The sequence below is a fragment of the Euprymna scolopes genome, chromosome 44 (genome assembly GCF_053919585.1).
Source record: "Euprymna scolopes isolate OS-2025 chromosome 44, ASM5391958v1, whole genome shotgun sequence".
In the NCBI taxonomy this organism is placed as follows: domain Eukaryota; kingdom Metazoa; phylum Mollusca; class Cephalopoda; order Sepiida; family Sepiolidae; genus Euprymna; species Euprymna scolopes.
This window is the reverse complement of record NC_136525.1, coordinates 37,887,957-37,910,220: the sequence shown is the minus strand read 5'-3', so window position 1 is coordinate 37,910,220 and position 22,264 is coordinate 37,887,957. Positions and strand designations below refer to the sequence as shown.

Below are 22,264 nucleotides of genomic sequence, written 5' to 3'. Positions count from 1 at the left end.
ATCTACACAGTAAACAGAAAACAATGGCAAATTCGGTTGGATTACATACATCAAAGTTGAAAGATTCATCATAAAAAAAAAGCTTGCTGGCGACATTCATTATTCGACTTGATTTTAAAGGATTCTTTTCTTCCTTTTGGACAACAAATTATCCTGGAATAATACCATATTTTTTATTTCATCTCCTTCGCAAGGCGACAACAAGGAAACGCAAATTATCGACTCAAATAACTTGGATTATGTTACGCTATTTTTTTTCTTTTTTTTAAAGAATCTACAATACGCAAAAAATAAATAAATAAAAATCGCAAGAAAATATAAAAAAAAAGGAAATATATATACTCACACACACAATATATATATATATATATATATATATATATATATATATATATATATATATATTATATAAATAAAAAGAGAGTCCTTTTTAATTAATAATAAAACAAAATATTTCTACATTTTCCGACGTGACAATCTTTTGAGAGTGAGTATAAAAACGGGCTTTTTCCTTGGACATATTTTTTTTTTGGTCACTAAAAATAAATATATATAAGCATAATATATATATTTATATATAATATAACAACGCTATATCTAATATATATATGTTCGTATAAATATACGAACGAAAAATCTTCAAATATATTGATATAAAGTTTGAATTTAAATACGCGCAAAAAAAAAAAAATTGAATTCAAAATCCACACGCGCAGAAAAAAATGCACAACACGCAGCTATAATACACACACATATATATATATATATATATATATATATATATATATATATATATATACACACACACACAACACAAATTGAAATTATATATATATATATCTCAAATATATATAGATATCAGGCTTTGATACGTTTAAAAGTATATATATTATAATTCTCAAAATATATATATATAATATATAAGTAAATATATATATATATATATATATATATATATATATATATATATATATATATATATATATATATATATATATGTATTACACGTGTGTCATTATCATCTCCATTTCACGAGTGTGATGATTCTATGTATATAATTCTCTAATTACTTGCAACTTTGGATAAACGTGACGACGATATTATTTTCGATGGACTTTCTTCATTACCCCAAAAAGGATTACAATTGGCGCAGATGATCTGAAATTTATTCCCTCGAATACAAAAAAAAAAAAAAAAAAAAAAAAAAATCGAGAAAAAGGAAAAAAAAAAATACGGTGGCATTTTTAATTTTTTTATATTCATTTAAAAAAAAAAAAAGTGGTTAAAAAAAATCTCACATACACACCCTTGCTCCATCCCATCCCAACAAATTAGAAGTTAATATATATATATATATTAAAATTTAGAAAATATTAACAAGTTTAAAATATTTTGCATTTTAATTAAATTTAAACCCATTCTTGATTTACCGTATTTTTGTTTTAGACAATATATATATATATATATATATATATATATATATATATATATTTTTTATTAAAATTAATTTGGTATTTTTATTTTAGTATTAGCCAGTGCTCGAAAAATATAAAGAGTTTTAATTAAAAAGTTTGAGGAAAAAATTCATTCTAAATTTGGATATTTTACGTAAATAAATAATAAAATATCAAAGCACAAATAGATCTCTTATAATTTTTTCTCCTATTCCTAAAAAAAAAAAGGAATTTTAACATTTACACAAATACAATTATTTTTAAGTAAAATGTTAAAAAAAAAACGTACATATAAATTTAAAATATAATTATTTTCATTCTTGTTGATTTAAAAAAATACTTTTAAATTTTAATTTATTTAAAAAATATTTCTTAGTAATTAATTAAATAAAACAAAACAAAATAAGGATAGTATTTTGCTAAAACGTATTGTTAATTATTTAAAAATACAAACCCTGTATTGTTTGTTCGTTTGAGTTCCAAGTGGAACGTGGCGCGCGGTCTGCAGTCAACCCCAATAAGCAGTACGACTACTACCTCTGCTACCACATTATAAAACTTACCTCCTACCACTGCTCTACTCCATTCGTTAGAGTAGGAGGAAGAGCAGTGCGCGTGGTGCCCCCTCCTCCCCCTCTTTAAAAAAAAAGCTTTTTCTCCCTAAATATGAATATATATATATGTATATATAGGTCTAACAACTAGTATTTATATATTTATTTGTAGACTATATATTTATAGGTACGCACACAAATAGATAGGAACCTGTTTTTATTTTAATTAATTTTAATTCTATTTTCTTTCTAGTAAAAAAAAAAAAAAATCACGCACATTAATTTTTAAAATAAGTGTTTTTTTTTCTCAAATTAACTTTATAGTTCGTTTTGAAAATTAAATATAGTTTTGCTAAGTTTTTATTATTTTAGATATATTTCCCTTTATTTATTTTTTTTTTTTTTCACATAAATTTCATAAATACGGACTCTCCCCTGGTTTAATAGGTTTATTATTATAATTAATAACAAGTTTTAAAAAAGCATTAAAATATACCGTTTTAGATTTAAAAAAAAAAAATTACCCCCTTGTTTTTAATAAATAAAATAAACAACCCCTTCACCTTTTTTTCTTTTTTTAATATATCAATTTTAATAATTACTTTCTAAAAAAATAACAGTTAGCTTATTTATATTTTTTAAGAAAGACGAAACCCATAAAACCAGCACCTTTCCAACCAACACAAACAAATAATCTATTCTAATATCATCAGAGTAACCCAAAAAGCATATACACATCTTATAGGTACAACAAGGAAAAAAAAAAAACGCCCTACAATTTTAATAATTATATACATGTAAAATACATATATATACATATTATTATTATTATTACTATTATCATTAATAGTAATAATAATAATAGTAATAGGTTAGTAGTCGGTGCCCGAATCCTACCCGTATAACCACCCAAGTAAAATTGTCACTATTGCTGCCACGATTGCCCATAGCGTTACCGCTAACTACACAATGGATGATGGTCAGAGGCTGATGCATGCCCAACAGGCTGGGGGTGGCCCCGTGAGTATGTCGGGGGCCATGCCTCCCCAGCATGGCTACCTGCCCCCGCCGGGAGCCGGCGGCGGAGGGGGCGACGAACAAGAACAACGAAAGCAAGAAATTAGCGATATATTGCAACAGATTATGACCATAACAGACCAAAGCTTGGACGAAGCGCAAGCAAGGTTAGTATTTTGCACTTTTTTAAAAACTTTAAAAAAAAAAAGTTTAATTCAATTAAGGAAAAAAAATGTTCGCTCCTTCCCTCTCCTCTTTCCATTTTCTTAGCACCAATCTTTATTCTTTAAGACATCGAACTCCATTACCTCCTTCCAATATTTTACTATAGTTTTTCACATTGTTATAATGCTTAGGTTGGCCAGTAGCACTTCACTAACAAATCCATAAATATTATGATTATACTTTTATAGAATCACTCCCGTCTCCAATAAATACAAGTCTCTTAGAAACCGGAATCTTTGGAAAATATTTTATCATTCCAATAATTATAGAAGCAATTGGACTCGTGAAAATTTTTTTCAAAAACTACCTGTCAAATATAACCGGTGAATCAAGTGCAATAAAGATACAAATAATTGCATTCAAAGCAACGATTAGAATCTATAAAAGATCTATCGGTTAGAATGCATGACATAGTAGATGAATATCTGGCATCCAATACGATGCTCAATCTCTTGCTGAACAGAATGAGAACATTTTGAAAAATAAATAATTTTGAGTTTTTTGGATTGCATTAAGCACGCTTTTGGCATTAAAGTTATTTATATACCTCCCAGTGCGCGAGGTGATGCGACACAAGTGTCCGAAAAGTGAAGTTTGAAAGGAAGAGTATTGTGGCCTGCAAAATATATAGAGAAAAAAAAATGCCTAGCCGGCGCAGTCAGTAAGGGTACCTAAGGCGATTAGCGATAAAGTTAAACTACCCCCTTTTCTCAAAGAGAAAAAAAGCAAAGCTTAGCTGAGTGAATTCTGCATACAATATAGCCCTAATAGAATACGTAGGAAAACCTCGTTTGGAGACTGGAGGGATTCTATTATATATATATATATATATATATATATATATATATATATATATATATATATATATATATATTATATGATTTAAAAGAAAGTTAAAGAAAACAACACTTCAGGAAAAAAATATATGTATATACCTCCCCCCCCCCATACATTAAAAAATAAATACATAAAAAATAAAAAAAATACACACACACACACACACGCACACATACAAAAAAACACGCACATACGTTTGAACATCAAATTGGTGACCCAATCTCAATCAATTGAATGTGTGTTAATTTAATTTATTTATTTTTTCTAATTTTAAAATTATCATTGCCATGTTTGTTGTTTTTGCATAAATATTTCCCCACTTTTTTAAAACGTGAATTCTATTTTGTTCATTATAACGTAATAATAATATTAATCAGTGACTTAACGTATTATTTACTAGTTGGTGATAGTTGTGGTTAGGCATCTGTAATGGAGACCGCATAGAATTGTGGTGTAAAAGATACCATATTTTGTACCGTTGTATGTCTATGTACGCCTAAAATTGTAGTTATTATGAAGGGGATGGTGTTTTTTTTTTTTTTGCACATGGTTCAATCATATTGTTATATTAGGAATGTATATATATATGAAGTGTCCCAAAATTGGCCATCTATTTTGATGCTAATTTATATTTCAAAATAGATGCTTTATTTTGGGACACCTGCAGCCTAATCGCACACGGATGATAATATTTGCTATTATGGCTGATATTAGAAAAATAAAATTCGTTGATATCCTTAAAATAAACTGAGCTATAATAGACTATCATTCCTGCGCACAAAGAAATAATTATAGTATACCAAACTAGATTGGTAAGTTCACAACATGTTTTTTTAATATTACACAATTGCGATTAGCCGACCGTGCCAGCAGTTTCTATTCTGCTGTTAATAATTCTCACTGAGGATGTAGTAATTCACTAAACGACTACTGCTTAAGAAACCGCCAGTACGGATGGCGCAAAATAGTACGATATTATTAATATACAAGGTAGCCATGTAGTATACAGATGTATAATGTAGGAACAGAATAATTAACGAAGACCTCTCCCTCTCATGTTAAGAATTGGTTTCTAATTTAAAGAAACCCATTCTTAAGATGAGGGAGAGAGTCTTTTTTTTTAATTATTAATAACTATTTCGTGTCTTTTTATATATATATATATATATATATATATATATATATATATATATATATATATATATATATATATAACACGTGCGTTGCTTAGAAAACGTATACCGGTTTAAACACGTGGAGAAAATGACAATTATGAGAAAATTAGTTTTGCTTTATTTGTGTGCATATAAATCTTTCGTGTATGTATATATATATATATATATATATATATATATATATATATATATATATATATATAAACAAAAGATCCAGTCAATAGTGCAAAACTGGAGTGAATTTTTATAAGCTTACCAGAAAAAAGTTTTCTTGACATACAATTGTTTCTGTCCTCCTTGGACACATGTTTTTAAAATTATACAAAAGTATCGACAATTTTTATCTTGAGGGTTGGTTTTATTAATGCCGAAGAATACCATATTCACTTAGTCTTTATTTATTAATGTTTTTATATTTATCATGCGAAATTTCTTAATTGGTCAATATTATATATATATATATATATATATATATATATATATATATATATATTAACCAAAAATGTTAATATGTTCAAATATATCAAAATTCGGTAATTGCTCATATACCAATAAAATTTAAGTCAAAATAAAATTATATATTCGAGGTTTGATGACTGGTTTATTCTATGGAAAACAAACGTTCATTAAGTCGCCTGACGGGAACTTATAGTTTTAACTAATCATTTGTCTGAAACATGTCCTATTGTTGCGACCATGTACATTTTTAAAAATGGTGCTAAGCAAAGAGTGATCCGCGCTATTTTTTAAAATCGTATTTCCACGTTTAATTAAAGTTTTCTGATATGTATTTTTTTTTTTTATTCAATTGTAAGGGTGAAGTACAGAATAGGTACAAAACACCCTCCTCTCCCCATGTTAAGAATGGCTTTTTAAATAACGTTATTATTTCAGCACGGATCACTGTCTGCATGAGTACCCTAAAATATATCTTACTCTTCTATTGGACACTTTTAATTACCTCGTGAAATTCATTAGTTATCACACTTGAATACCTTTAATCTTGACACACACACACACACACACACACACATATATATATATATATATATATATATATATATATATATATATATATAAGCAAACAGTTAATAAAACATGTTAAAAACATTTTGAAAAAGAGTTAAAAACATATTTAATCTTAAACGGAAACACTTGATAAGTGGATAGTCCTTAATCCGCGGAGTTTCGAAGAAATACTTTCCTTCTCATCAGAGGGTAGGAATTAGCAAAATGCGGGATCCGATTTTGCATACAAAAGTATTTGATGAAACTGCAAGTAAGTCAAAGATCTTACTTGATAACAAAAAGTGAAGTAGAGGGAATATCGCGAAGAAAAAGGTGATTTCATGTGAATGGATAGTCTAATGACAGTAAAATCCAAAAATATAACTCCAAGAAAGTTAATTGAATTTCCATTTGTACAAGTAAAATCCAAGGAAATCGCGTAATTGGAAGATGGTCCAAAATAATCCAAAAGGCCGAAATCCATGGAATAATTCACAAATATACACAAGGAAAAGGGGAAAAAATTCCAATATTAATAAAAGAAAAATAAGATATGCTTTTCACACGACTGCCGAGACATAATTTTATATATATATATATATATATATATATATATATATATATATATATATATATATATATATATATATATATATATATATATATATGCACACATCAGTTTAAAGATGTCGTAAAACATTGAAAAATAACTGCAACATCTCTTCCAACTTTAGGATTTTACAATCATGCCTATATTCCTTTTATTTTCTTTTAAAGTTTATAAGTTCTTTTACTTCCGGTTAGTTAAGGGCGGAACACATTAAAAAATTGACATAATTGCAGGAATGATTCTGTGCTACGAAACAGGTGCTGTCAAGAAGTGTGCATATCAACCTTCAACCTACTTACAGAAATAAATGGTAAGATGGTCAACATCTTGAAATTTGGAATATAGAAGTTTGTCATTTTTTTGTATATGCTTTGTAGTTACATCAAGCTTCGAGCTTCATAAATTAAAGGACCGGTATACATAAATATTATTGAATAAATTTATTTCCTTATAAACACACGTGCACACACACACACACATATTATTGAGCAAGGATAGGTAATGTATATTTAAATAGTGCTACATACGGTAATATAACTAAATAAGAGTAAGATATGATTAATGACTCAATGGTAATGTCTAAGATCAGTGATCAGAAAAATCAAGCTACCGGAAGTGGATACGGTAAGGAGTCAAGACACGAAAAACGAAACTATAAATTTATTTTATTTAAAAAAAATTACGGTGTTTGTGCATTTTAGTCACAGGGCTATTTCTAAATAGCTTTTTCAGGTTTAATTCAAGCTTCACCGTATCTGTTTTTTATATTATTAAATTGTTAGGTGGAAGCACAGAATAGTTTACAAAACACCCTCCCTTCCCCATGTTAAGAATGGCTTTCAAAATAATAACTTTATTATTCCAGCGCGGTGCACAACTGCACAAGTACCAAAGTTACTTTGGTTTTAACATTTCTTGTGTTGTCATGAAAGAAAAAATTACTTTTAAACAAAAAAAAAAAATTAAATAATAAAACATATTCTATTTGAAAAATTAATTTAGTTCTAACACTTGTTTTAAAACGAAACCAACAAAATATATATTAAAGAGACTTTATTAAATATATATAATTTATATAATTAAATAAAGCTTTATGATATATAACTTATATATTTAAATAATTGATTTTTTTTTGTTTCGTCGTAGAACAAGTGTTAAAATTAAATTATTTCTTTTAAATAAAATATTTGTTTTATTATTTGATAATACAAGAACTGGGTTTTTTTTTTATCCGTGATAACACAAGTGTTAAAACTAAAGTAATTTTTTAAATAAATATATGGTTTCGTTTTTCGTGTCTTGGCTCCGTGACTCCGTTCCGTTTTATAATCAACCATATCCAACTTCAGATAACTTATTTTTTATTTATTTATTTTTTTTTTTTTTTCGAGCACTGATCTTGGACATTGCTGACTAAATACAAGTTCATGGATGGAACACTGGCCGTTGTGCCTTTTGAATTGAGTTAATAAAATCTGCGTGAGATCAATGAAATACGATTTAATTTGCCATACAGTTAACCACGTTTTAAAGCGCATGGATCATGAATATGAAATACAAAGATTTACCGTTTGTAGATATTTGTAAACATACAAACATGTACATAATGAAAATATATCACACACACACACACGCACACACACACACACATATATATATATACATATATATTCTGTAGAAATTACTTTATTTCCTCATAATATATACCAATCCTTATTTAAGAAGCTCAATGTAATTACAGATCAATATAGTGAATGAAGGACAAAAGTCTATATTCCAAAGTTCATGATTTTGATCATCTTACAATTTATTCCTTTAATTCAGTTGACATTTACAATTCTTGACAGTATCTGTTTCGTAGTACAAAATCAATCAATTATTATATCAGTTAGTGAATCTATTTTGCCCTTAATTCATCAGAAGAAATAGCAAAAATCGATCCACCAAAAAAAAAAAATTAATAATAATAATAAAGTCAATTTTGACATAGTTGATTTTGTGCTACGAAACATATACTGTCAAGAATTGTAAATGTCGACTGAATTAAAGGAATAAATTGTAAGATGGTTAACATCATGAACTTTGGAATATAGACTGTGTGTGTGTGTGGATATATGCATTGTATTGTTTATAAACACAATTATTTGGTATGTTTTACAATCCACAGAGATTTGAAAAAGTAGTCAAAAATTTAAATATATAACAAATAAATGTTACCAAAGATAAGTTACTCTTCTACCTAGCTGAATAGGTTTTTAATGTTTTTACTTAATGTAAAATGTTTACTTGGTTAAAAAAAACAAAAAAAAAAACAATGTCAACCCGTATACGAGCACAAGGAAAAATGGCCGCAAGGTATCTGTTACTCGGGCATTTTTCTTGTGCTCGTGTATGGGTTGACATTAGTTGTTTTCCGAGTTAAATAAACATTTTAAATTAAGTAAAAAAAAAAACAAAAAACACTACAAGCATACCAAGTAGACGAGTAACATTTATTTGTTGTATTTAAATTTTTGCCATATTTTCGAATCTCAACACCTAATTATTTTTAATCATATGCGTACTCCTATATATGTACAGACTCTAGCTTAGTTATAAGAAAGATTAAACAAGATGATAAAACTAAAATATTTAAACTGGTTTGTATTACTGTGCACATAGATTCGAAAAAGTTGTCAAAAAACAAATATATAACAAATAAATGTTATCAAAGGCAAAATGAGTTACTTTTCTACCTAACTTGATGTTTTTATTTAATGTAACATGTTTATTCAGCTAAAATATATATGTGTGTGTGTGTGTGTGAGGAACAGTCTCTACAGACTTGATATATAGGGGATTTGGACCTGTAGAACAAATTCGATTTGGCTTTTTAGCCAGTAAAAATAGCTGCTAAGAAGTCGAAATAAAAAAATTAGAACTTAGCAGGCATAAGTTAACTTAAAGTGTATCCTAACGCATGCATAAATATGTATTTATAAAATTTTATTTGGGTTTGTATTACTGTACACATAGATTCGAAAAAGTTGTCAAAAAACAAATATATAACAAATAAATGTTATCAAAGGCAACAGAAGATACTTTTCTACCAAACTGGATATATTTTTCGTGTTTTTATTCAATGTAACATGTTTATTCAGCTCGAAAAGCATACAGTGTTTACCGATATATTGGAAGATTCAAAATGGCGCCCGATTCTCTCTTTCACACGGTAAGTTTGGGAAAAGGTGTTATAAATAATAAACTAGACAAAATACTGTTAGAAATTCGCTTAATATGTTACCGTGACATAAGTTGACATATATTCGGTGTTTTTTTAATAGTATTTTGTCTAGTTTATTATTTATAGCACCTTTTCCCAAACTTACCGTGTTAAAGAGAGAGTCGGGTGCCATTTTGAATTTTCCAATGCATACTGCATGTTTTTCGAGCTGAATAAGCATGCTACATTGAATAAAAACACAAAAAATATATCCAGTTTGGTAGAAAAGTAACTTCTGTTGCTTTTGATAACATTTATTTGTTTTTTTGCCAACTTTTTCGGATCTATGTGAACAGTAAAACAAACCCGTTTAAACAATAAAATAAAACATTTGTTTGGTGCCCTAATACTTTTAAATTAAAAAAAACAAAACAAAAAACAATCAAAGTAAATTAATACAAGAAATCGAACTGTATTAATAATTTGTATATTTGTATATATTCATTGGACGACTGTTCTCATCTTCAGTGTGATTTTCACAACGTTTTGGTCGATGTAACCTCCGACCTTCTTCAGATGTATCTTGTCGAACTCGGGAATCACACTCATGAGAACAGTAGTCCGATGAATATTAACACAAATAACCAATCCTCATCTCAAAAATTCAGAAACGTGTTATTAATGTATAACAAAAAAACTCGTATATATATATATATATTTAAAATATATATTTTTTATATGTATTTTTAAATAAACTAATAAATATAAATTGATTATTAGTAAATAAAAATGTAAATATAAAAATAAAATATTTAATTACAAAAAAAAAAACGTAATAAGTATGTATAATGGATTCATCCGAGCCATATAAATACAGTAAATTTGTAAATAAAATAATATACTTGCTATTTTTTGGGAGATAAAGATAAAAACACTTTGATCTTGGCCCTCGGGCAAAGATCAAAGTGTTATATCTGTTCTGATGCTACGCTTCAATTTTTTTTTTTTTTTTGGTTAGTGTAGAAGAAATTCTTCACGACTGAGATAATTTGTATTTTTGTCCCTTTCTCCACTTAAAAAAAAAAGACCTTGGTGTCTAACTCTGCCCTCGTGGGAAGGCAAAGTAAATAGGAACACAAGTAGATTAGCCTAATCTAGAGCCAAAAGGTGAGTCCAATACCCGGAACAGTTTTTAATCTTTTGAAGTGAGGTGGTGTTTGATCAACACTGCTGGGGAGCCAGCATTTAATATACTGTTTTGTTTTTAAATCCGCAAAAGAGTGTTTCATGGCCAACAACTGATGATCCCTAAACGCTTAGGACAATTGTGAGTTCGAGAAAGCAAGTTGATTCAGCGATTGCAGGAGACTAAATGACTTACTAACGGAATCGTTTGTAAGCAAATGTATACTTATATATATTCAATAATGTTATTCAAAATTGCCACAGTTGATTAAGCTCAATGAAAATAGAGTTATACTTTCAGAGCATATGTAACTTTATTAAATATTCCAAAACCACAGAAGTATTCATTTAATTTGCATTCATATTAAAAAAAAATGATTTTTTTCTCCCTGGGGAGATAATGTAAATTACTGATGATTTGTTTGGTATATTAATACCATTCAATGAAACACGTGTAAGACGCAGTAACAAAACAATATGAATGTGAATTGAGTGAATATTTCTGTGACTTTGGAATGTATAATAATGTTACACACACACACACATATAATATATATATATATATATATATATATATATATATATATATATATATATAATGTGTGTGTGTGTGCATATATATATATAGAGAGAGAGAGAGAGTAAAACGATTCATAATTTTGAATTAAAAATCAATTTCAAAAGGAAAAAAACAAAATCAATTGTTTTTCCTTCTGAAACGGCTTTTTAATTCACAATTATAAATCGCTTTACTCAATATTAATATGGCTCTAGGATATCTATACCTATTGAGCTTATTATATATCTACAGTACAATGGACACTGTTTTCTTTTAAAAGTATTAATACATTTACTAATACATTAAAATAAACTCTGCTCTTTGGACCCCAGGTCAGGTCTAATTTCCTCTCAATAAAGTGGGAACGTGCCTACATATGAATTAGATAATGAGCTCATATATAAATGAAATATATACATTATTACACACAAACATTTATATATATATATATATATATATATATATATATATATATACTTTCCCTACACCGATGAAGACTGAAGGATCGGTCGAAAATTATGTACTTGTAAAAAAATTTAAAAAAATTATCATAATATTATTTTGTATTCCTGCACGTCACCAATTGAAAACGAATAAAGAAAAGTTATAAGCTTTTATACTTTTCGTATTCTTATTTTATACATTTCCATTTATATATATATATATATATATATATATATATATATATATATATATATATATATGTGTGTGTGTGTGTTAGTGTGTTTGACTGGGCGCACGTTTTTCTTTTATAAATTGAATTAATATATATATCGGTGTTTTTTGCTAAAGGTGAATTCGATTCGGGTAAAATTCCCGAATTAATGTGCTTGTTGTAACGGGAGTCAAGAGCCGCAAATGAAATATTAAGTGTGGATTCAAAATTGTCAAAGAATTGATGAAAGAAAATTAGTGGAAAATGGGGGTCGATATTGTTTTAGTTTTCTTTAATTTAATGATAATGTTTTATTTTTATTAATTGGATTGTTATGGTCTACACTGATTTGTGATGGAATCGGTTTGTTAGACCGTAATGGATCCTTCGAATGAAGATTCGAAGATGGACTGATCGGCCTTTTAGAAGAAATGCAACTACGAAGCGGCATCTTGGAACCGCAGTAACGCTATTCATGTTCCCGCCATCGATTGATAGAACACACACGCGTGTCTGTGTATATATGTATGTGTGTGTGTGTGTATATATGTATATATGTATATATATATATATATATATATATATATATATATATATATATATATATATATATACACACACACACGTGACAAGTTTATTTTTAATTTAATCATCTCGGAAAAGTCTTGAATTAAAGCCGAAACGTCACACTTTTCTACATATATATATTTCTATGGTACTAGTGCAGAGAGTGATCCGGACGTAAATAATAACGTTATTATTTAACAAGCCATTCTTAACATGGGGAGGAGAGGGTGTTTTGTACCTATTCTATGCAATTGAACCTTACAATTGAATAAAAAAAACATATAATAAAACTTTAATTAAACTTCGAAATACGATTTAAAAAATAGCGCAGATCACTCTCTGCACTAGCACCATTTCTATATATAATTGAGTAAAATGATTCATAATTGTGAATTAAAATCAGTTTCATAAGAAAACAAACAAGATCGATTCGAGCGTACGATCGTTTCGGAAACGATGTTTTTATTGACATAGACAATATGTCTTGAACAATAATTTGATAAAGTTTTTTCTTAAAACAAAGTCTCCTCATCAGCAAAAATAGGAGGAGAGGGGGTAAAGACACCAAAATAAAACTAGAATTTTTTTGTTGTGAATAAGGCAGATATTCCTGTTTTTTTTTTGTTTGTTTGTTTTTTCGCCCCCTTTTAAATTTTCCTATTATTTTAGTCAATCAATTCTTTGGCATACTGTTGATCTTGTTTTTTTTTTCTATAGCTCTAGAATACATTTACCTATTGAGCTTATTATATATCTACAGTACAATGTGTACTGTTTCTTTTAAAAGTATTAATACATTCACTAATACATAAAAATAAACTTTGCACTTTGGACTCCAAGTCTAATTCCCTCTATAAAGTATATAACGTGTATATATATATATATATATATATATATATATATATATATATATATATATATATATATGATGAGAATTCAAAGTTAAATAAAACTTTATTACACAATCCAATTAATAAGGTAAAAAGCCAAAACCTTCTTTCGGTCATGGCATTTCCTGGTCTAAGGCTTCTCATCAGAAGAGGAGGAAAAAAAAAGCGAGATTTATACATACATATTTTTCTTCTCTTCCGATAAGAAACATTTGTCTTAGAAATGCCATGGCCTGAAGAGGTTTTCTTTCTTCTTCTTCCCTTATTGAATTAATGATGCAATAACGTTTTATTTAACTTTGAATTTTTATTGTTTTTTTCCTATATTAATTGTTCCGCTTACCCGTGTAGAGATTTTTGTATCTTGATAAATTTATCTTTATTAAGATATTTTTTTTTATCTTAATCATTTTTATATGTGTGTTCTATGCATAAACTGTGTGCTATTTGTAGGTGAGAACCCAGAAAAGTTTTTGATTATAAAAAAATTTTAATATAAACGCATAAGACTGAAAAAAAAATCCAATATTTTTAAGACCTAAACTGGTTTCCTTATATCGGATTTGAAAATGACTGTCTTTACGAAAGTATTATTTTATGCGTAAACTTTAAGTATTTACTTCAACAGTGCTCAATACATAGGTAGAACTAGGTAGTAAGTTATAAAAATATACATGGCAATTAAGCTACAGAGAATATTCCGCGTTTCATTCACGATAGAATTCGTCGTAAACCTGACGAATCCTAGCATGGATGAAACGCGGAATATTTTGTGTAGCTTAATTGGCATATATATTTTTATAACGTACTGTATATATATTAGTGATGGGACGATTCCAATATTTTTACCGATTCCGATTTTTTAAAATTTTTTATTAATCTCTAATTATTTAACTATAAGATTGTTATTTCCCCCGATTTTTGTAAAACCACATGTTAAATATGCAGATATTTTCCTAAACGTCAAAATACACTTGTGATAGATGATCTATCGATTATAGCTTCTTCACTTGTATTTTATGATCAATGAACATTTACTAATTTATCAATATAACCAGCAGCGAAATATTTTACTTTAAACAAAATCAAATAAAAAAACACAATTAAAAGAATCGATTTCGCATCGGAAAATAGGCACCAATATTTCCGATTCCGATACCCCCAAATGTTCCAATTTTTTCGATTCCCGATTCCGATTAATCGTCCCAACACTAATATATATATGTATATGTATGTGTGCGTGTATATATATATATATATATATATATATATATATATATATATATATATAAATAAACAAACTTCGGTATTTATGCAGTTTTCGGACTGTGCTAAAATTTTAATATTTAGAAAGCCATTCTTGATATAAGGAGCGAGTGTTTTATTAACTATTCTGTACTTTCACATAACAACGAACAAAAAACAAGATACCGTAGAAATTGAATTTGACTTGAAAATCTTATCTAAAAAAAAATAGTAGGGTCCGTAAACTAATTCCCCCCCCCCACTCTTTATCTGTGCCTAAACCTAAACGTAGATTCCATGAACAAAGCTTCTTTCTTAGAACTGCACGCCTGTGGAATTGTCTTCCGTTTTCCTGCTTTCCAGCTGACTACAACATAGTCTAACATAAACAAGTAAAGTCTAAGATAAACAAGTTCTTGATGAGCCGTTCCATATAAGTTAACAAATTTACCGAATTTCCATTACTAATGATTACTATATTGTCCAATTTCTACTGTACACTCTTTAACCCTTATCCTTGAGTGGCCTCTTGGCCTTGATAATGTGGTGATGCCTGTGCAAAAAAAATATTTATTGAGTTATATTTGTGTTAACTTAAACAAAACAACAAAAAAAGGTAGGTACTTGCGCAGTTTTTTTTTTTTTTTTTTTACACACGCATCACCACATTTCAAGGCCAAGAGGCCACTCAAGGATAAGGGTTAAAGAGTGTACAGTAGAAATTGGAAAATATAGTAAATATTTACTTGCTTTTATATCACGTAAGTCTTAAATGTTTAGAGAAACATTCCATGTTTTTATCTGAAAACACTTCGTTGTTTCTGTCAGTGTCAAGAACAGAATATGCCAATATACCCGGTGAACCAAGTGCAAGGGAAATACAAACAATTGCACAAAGGGACTGTAAGAATCTTGAAAAGATCTCTGTTGGAGTAACTAAACTAATTTGAAAAATGTTGGCATCCAGTAGAATACCCCAACCCCAGAAAAAACAAAGTGATAAAAAAATTAAAACAAAGGGAAATTATGTATATGATTAGACTGCCCGACCATTCCTGGTCCTGAAAAACGCTTGATTATAATATTTTAATTGATGCATATTTCGTATTTATTATAATACAGCCAATTTTCTATTGATTATTATATTGTACCAAATATGTAGTAGTGATTTCAAAAAGTTATATATATGTGTGTATATATATATATATATATATATATATATATATATATATATATAATTTACATGGTCGCGACACTTGACATACTAATGTTTCTGACAAATAGTCGATTAAAACTAGAAGTCATTGTCAGGCGACTTAACAAATGGTTGCTTTCCACAGAAAATAAAGAAACCATTTATTAAGTTGCCGGACGAGGACTTCTGGTTTTAACTGTCCAGTGTTGCGACCATGTAAATTTGTTTGTATCTTGTTCTTTTATTGAGCACTCTTAATAACCTCGTTAAATTCATTAGTTATTACTCTTGAATACCTTTAATCTTGTGTGTGTGTGTGTGTATATATATATATATATATATATATATAGTAGATTGGTGCAAAGATAATGTTTTTTGTTCAACTATATATATATATATATATATATATATATAATGTGTGTGTGTGTATATATAAGCTTCATTATTTTTGCACCAACCTCATATATATATATATATTGGATGCCATCAGCTAGAATCGAAACCAAAACCTTTAGCTCCCCAGCGGTATTCACTACCGTATGACCTAAAGACAGGTGGATATCAAAACTTAAAAAAATAACGCATATAAATAACATTTATACATGTAGATTTCCGCATGTGTAGAGGATATTTTTAAACCGATTTACGTTTGTCAAATTTTATTTTTGAACTCTTAGCAGCTATTTTTACTGGCAAAAAGACAAAACAAAAAAAACCCAAACAAATCGAATTTGTTTCGCAGTCTAAATCCCCTATATATATCAAATTTGAACTCTGTAGACCAAAAATTGACAAAGTAATTTGGTAGAGACCATTCCGCACACCAACACACGTGGTCACTTGTGTGTGTGTGTATATAATATATATGTGTGATATATATATATATATATATATATTATATTATATTATATTATATTATATTATATTATATTATATTATATTAAATGGTGGTTGACCTGTTAAAACATGAGGGGTGGTAATTCACCGCCCGATGTAGTTTTGAATGAAAAGAAAAATATGTCAAGATACGAATTTTGTATTCTTTTTCAATCATATCTGATGAAATGTAAATACGAAAATTTTTAAATTTAAATGATATAAAATTTAAAATTGTCTGATTTATGTCGAAACAATTGTAATATCCGAAAAAATTAGAAATATGAAGTTATTCTTTCTTGTTTTTTGTTTTGCCACACACACACACACACACACACACACACACACACACACACACACACATATATATATATATATATATATATATATATAATTATTATTATTTTTTAAATATAATTATATTTATATATATGTATAATATATATACCGCTCCCCATGTAGAGGTACCAAATTGGTTAAAGGGAAAATTATTCCCAACTCGCATTTAGGTAAAAATGCACTTTCGTAAATAATTGAATTCGTTCAAAACATATCGCTAAAACCAAAACAAAGAAACATATATATATATATATATATATATATACTAATCCTTTACTAGAAAAGTAGTCGGTTTGTATATACCAATCGTAATGGCGTTTCTGAATTTTTGAAATGAGGATTGGTCATTCGTATTAGTCGTAAGGACCCGTGACGCAGTGGTTAGAATACGTGGTAAAATCAATTGTAAAAAGTGATATTCTCCTAAAGTTTGAAGGTTCAATCCTCAGTGTGGGCGATCGAAAACATACAATTGCGAATTACTTAGGACCTCTATCCAGTCATGGCTGACGGAGCAAGAGCACGCTACCCCCGTAAAGTAAATAAACAGTTCCGCTCGAAATTTCGCCCAAATATCCGAGTTCGACAGAAACATTCTAGAGTTCCGACAAAATACGCCTGAAGAAGGTCGAACGTTACATCGACCGAAACGTTGTGAAAATCACACTCAAGATGAGAACTGTAGTCCGAAGAATCGAAATAATACCAATCGTAATGGATAAAAAAAAAATCATTCCCACAAAAAAATTTATTTTTATAATGAAAAAGAATATTTTTTGTATAAATTTTGTAAATATATGTGTGTGTGAATGGTTAGCATATGAAATTAATTGATAAGTTTGTCAACAATTTATTAAAATAATGACGCGCGTGTTTTTTTTTTTTCTATGAATCGCCGATATTTCGATCGTAAAGCACTAAAGCAGACTATAATCACGTTTATCTATTAACTTTTAATAGCTAACCGAACCGTTTCATTTTTGTTTGAAATTTTATTTTACATATCCAACTAAATCGTTTTAAAAAATTCTCTTGATAAATTCATTTTTCAATACAAACAGAATTTTGTTATGAATTTATTTTGAAAATGAATAACATCTGCTTTGGAGATCAATTTCTGTGCGCTGAACCTGTGTCTTATTTTAACTAGATTGTTTCTATGCTTATCCACACATTCCACTTACTAGTCATTCCAGTTGGTATGAAAATTTGATTTCATCTTTCAGACTTTTGTGTGTGTGTGTGTGTGTGTGTGTGTGTGTGATAAAAGATCAGTTTCAAATCCGACACAATGGGGAACCAGTCTTAGGTCATATATTCTGTACTCTCTTCAATCTTTTCCAACATGGAAGACATAAGACTGGTCCCCTTTGTGTTGCAGTTGAAACCGACGGTACCGAGTTTTTTTTTCTTCTGATCTTCTGTAACACACATAATTAGATAGTATGTTTTACATTGAGTTTTTCTTTATAATCGAGCATTTCGCCGGGGTTCTCTCTCACAACCCCCCACCCACACACACAGTTCAAATGTAATGAACTGAAAGAAAAAAAAACTTTTTCAAAAAGTGCTCAATACATAGAGCTTTTATAAGTGGAATTATTTTACTGATGTTTGTATAATTTCACGCACACACACACACACACACACACACACACACATACATATATATATATATATATATATATATATATATATATATATATATGTGTATGTATAAATCTTGAAGCTGAAAATTTTCTTTTTCAAATTTTCAAAAAACCTTTGAAACCTGTAGGGAAGATATACAAAATTTTAATTATTCGACAAGGAGTACAAATAAAACAAGAAAAACCCTTATTCCATGGAGTTTCGAAGAAGGCACTTCTCATCAAAATATACAACAAATTTTGCAGGTTAATGCATTAGAAGAAACAAATAATATGACGTTTATTATATTTGCATAAAGTCATTTAACAGTTTATAGGGATTCAATTTGAATGGTACGACAAGAAACAGGAACAAGGTGGAGGAAGGATATGATAAAAGTCCCATTGGAAATATGGTAATTTCCACATGAGACAATTCCAATTGTTTTTTTTTTTTGTGGGGGGGGGGGGATTCCGATACAATTATTGATTCCGTACTAAATTCCTGATTCCGATACAATTAACGATTCCGATTCTTACTAGATCTCTAAATATTTAACTAAAAAGAGTTATTTTGTCCTGAGTACCGTAAAAAAACCCAGAAAAAAACAGATCTTAAATGGGCACATATTTTCTCAAACGTAAAAGCACAATTGTGAGAGGGTAATGTATAGATTCTAATTTTACTGATAGATTTAAATCAATACATGTTTATTATTTGATTATTACGACCAGCAGGGGAAGATTTTGTTTTAAACAACATCAAATAAAATGACTTTGACTCGTTTTGGGTATCGGAAAACAGGTACAATTCTTTTGCGATACAGATTCCGATACCCCCCCCACATGCACATTATATATATATATATATATATATATATATATATATATATATATATACACATTGGTTAAAAATGAAGAAAAAAAAACATTATTTATTAATCCATCAAATATTAAAAAAACAGTATGTAACAAAAGATTTTTTTTTCTTATTCCATGGAATTTAAAACTTTAACTTTTTACCTTCAGGGGAAATAACTATCAAAAAAAAATTCAAAATTCTTAGTTAACACGAAAAGTTTGTAAAAGTGATTTTAAAAAAAATTAGAAGTATATTGAAAATCCAATCCAAATATTGTGGAGAGGCAAATCCTCTGACTTGGTGGATAAATAAATTACAAGTAAAAAGAAAATCCGTAATTTTCACGTGAATAATTTCCTCTGAAGATAAAAAAATAAAAAAATAAAAACAACATGGATTAAGGAGAATTTTCCATTATATTATTTGTTTTTTTTTTTTTCTTATAACTTTGGATAGGTTAATGATATCAGTTTTTATTTTGCTTTATATTAATGCTCCATTTATAATATTGAGCGCCCATTTATCGAGATAGGATCCAATACGTATATGCGTATATGTATGTGTGTTCATAAATATAAATATATATATATATATGTAACTACTTCATTTACTCACATAAATTAATATACGAAAGTATAAATTTATGCGTAAACTTTAAGTATTTTATTTCCTTCAACAGTGCTCAATACGTAGGTAGAGCTAGTTAGTAAGTTATAAAATATATATGGCGATTAAGCTACACTGAATATTCCGCGTTTCATCCACTCTAGGATTCTTCAGGCTTATGAAACGCGGAATATTCAGTGTAGCTTAATCGCTATATATATTTTATAACTTACTATATATATTTTTTTTTTGGGGGGGGTGTTCTGCATTTTTGGATTTTACCGTCATTGGATACTTTACCCTTCACCAGACTATCCATTCACGTGAAATCACTTTTTTCTTCACCCTATTCTCTCTGCTTCACTTTTTGTTATCAAGTAAGATCTTTGACTTGTAGTTTCATTAAATACTTTAGCAAGCATTTTGCTAAATCCTATCCTCTGATGAGAAGGAAAGTATTTCTTCGAAACTACGCGGATTAAGGACTATCCACTTATTTAGTATTTCCTTTTTTAAATTAAATATATCTTTTAACATCTTTTATTAACTACTTGTTCTTATATATATATATACATGCGTACACACGCCTGTGCAGAAAAAAATTATTAAGGTGCATATATGGATGTAAATATTTTATTAAAAATAACACTAAACATTAAGCCGATAGACTATTGATACATGCGGTTTCACAAGATTATATATCATGCCCGTTAGGCTAAAAAATGCCAAGTGTAGGCAGGCTTAATTTCCAGTGTTTCTTTGAAACTGTAGTTACCGATAGTCGATCGGATTAAAGCATTGTATTGTTATTTCTGATATAAGCAACTTTTTAGAGTGAAATTGATCGGTGTTTAATTACCCGGGGTAATATATTTATATAATAAGATTATGTATCTTTTTTTTTTTTTTTCGAAAGATCAGAGTGTAGTTTCTGGTTACTGTGCAATTATTCTATTATGTTTGATGTGTTTGAGATGTGAAAGAAAGCTCGGAAAGTGGGATTGAAGAGCCTGCGTCCCCAACAAAGAAGCACGCTGGCGTGTATAAAAAAAAAAAAAAAAAAAAAAATTCCCCGGGCGATTAGCAACAAACTAATCCTTTTTCATAGAATTGAAAATTTTGGCGACTCTGTATGTAAATAATTAGAATAACCGGAATCGGTAAACTTTTTCTATTGTCGAAATCGGAAAATTTAAGCCTAATTTCCGATACTTAAAACGATTATTTTATTTCTTTATTTTTGTTTGAAACTGAATTTCGTTTTGAAGAATATAAAAGAAAATATCGTGATGAGTTTATCAAAAGCTTGGATAAAATACGCAAAAGAAAAACATTAAGTTTTTCATATTTAAAAAGAAAAATGAATCTATGTGGAAAAATGGATAAAGATTCTCCGCTACTCCCCCTCCCCCCACAACAGAAGTTATTTGCTTTTCATTTTAAATCGGAATCGGGAAAAATATTGGAATCGTTCCCTCACTAATTATATATATATATATATATATATATATATATAATAAATTCACAGCCAAACAACGCCGCAGCTCACAAGAGCCATGACAGTCAACGAACCGG

General features: G+C 28.5%; 1 protein-coding gene and 1 long non-coding RNA gene across 10 annotated transcripts in view; one reads left to right on the top strand and one right to left on the bottom strand.

Annotated features, from left to right (window-relative positions):
- LOC145268801 (uncharacterized) overlaps window positions 1–2,031 on the bottom strand; it is a 107,787-nt gene extending 105,756 nt beyond the window's left edge. The window contains exon 1 of the long non-coding RNA XR_013864924.1: window positions 1,909–2,031. This is a non-coding gene — a long non-coding RNA (uncharacterized LOC145268801). The remainder of the gene's footprint in view (window positions 1–1,908) is intronic.
- Window positions 2,032–2,533: 502 nt separating this feature from the next.
- LOC145268799 (pre-B-cell leukemia transcription factor 1-like) overlaps window positions 2,534–22,264 on the top strand; it is an 814,729-nt gene continuing 794,998 nt past the window's right edge. For all 9 annotated transcript variants that reach the window (XM_080124427.1, XM_080124424.1, XM_080124423.1 and 6 more), the window contains exon 1: window positions 2,534–3,192. In XM_080124427.1, coding sequence (XP_079980553.1) covers window positions 2,978–3,192 — 215 coding nt within the window. In that variant the 5' untranslated portion in view covers window positions 2,534–2,977. The remainder of the gene's footprint in view (window positions 3,193–22,264) is intronic.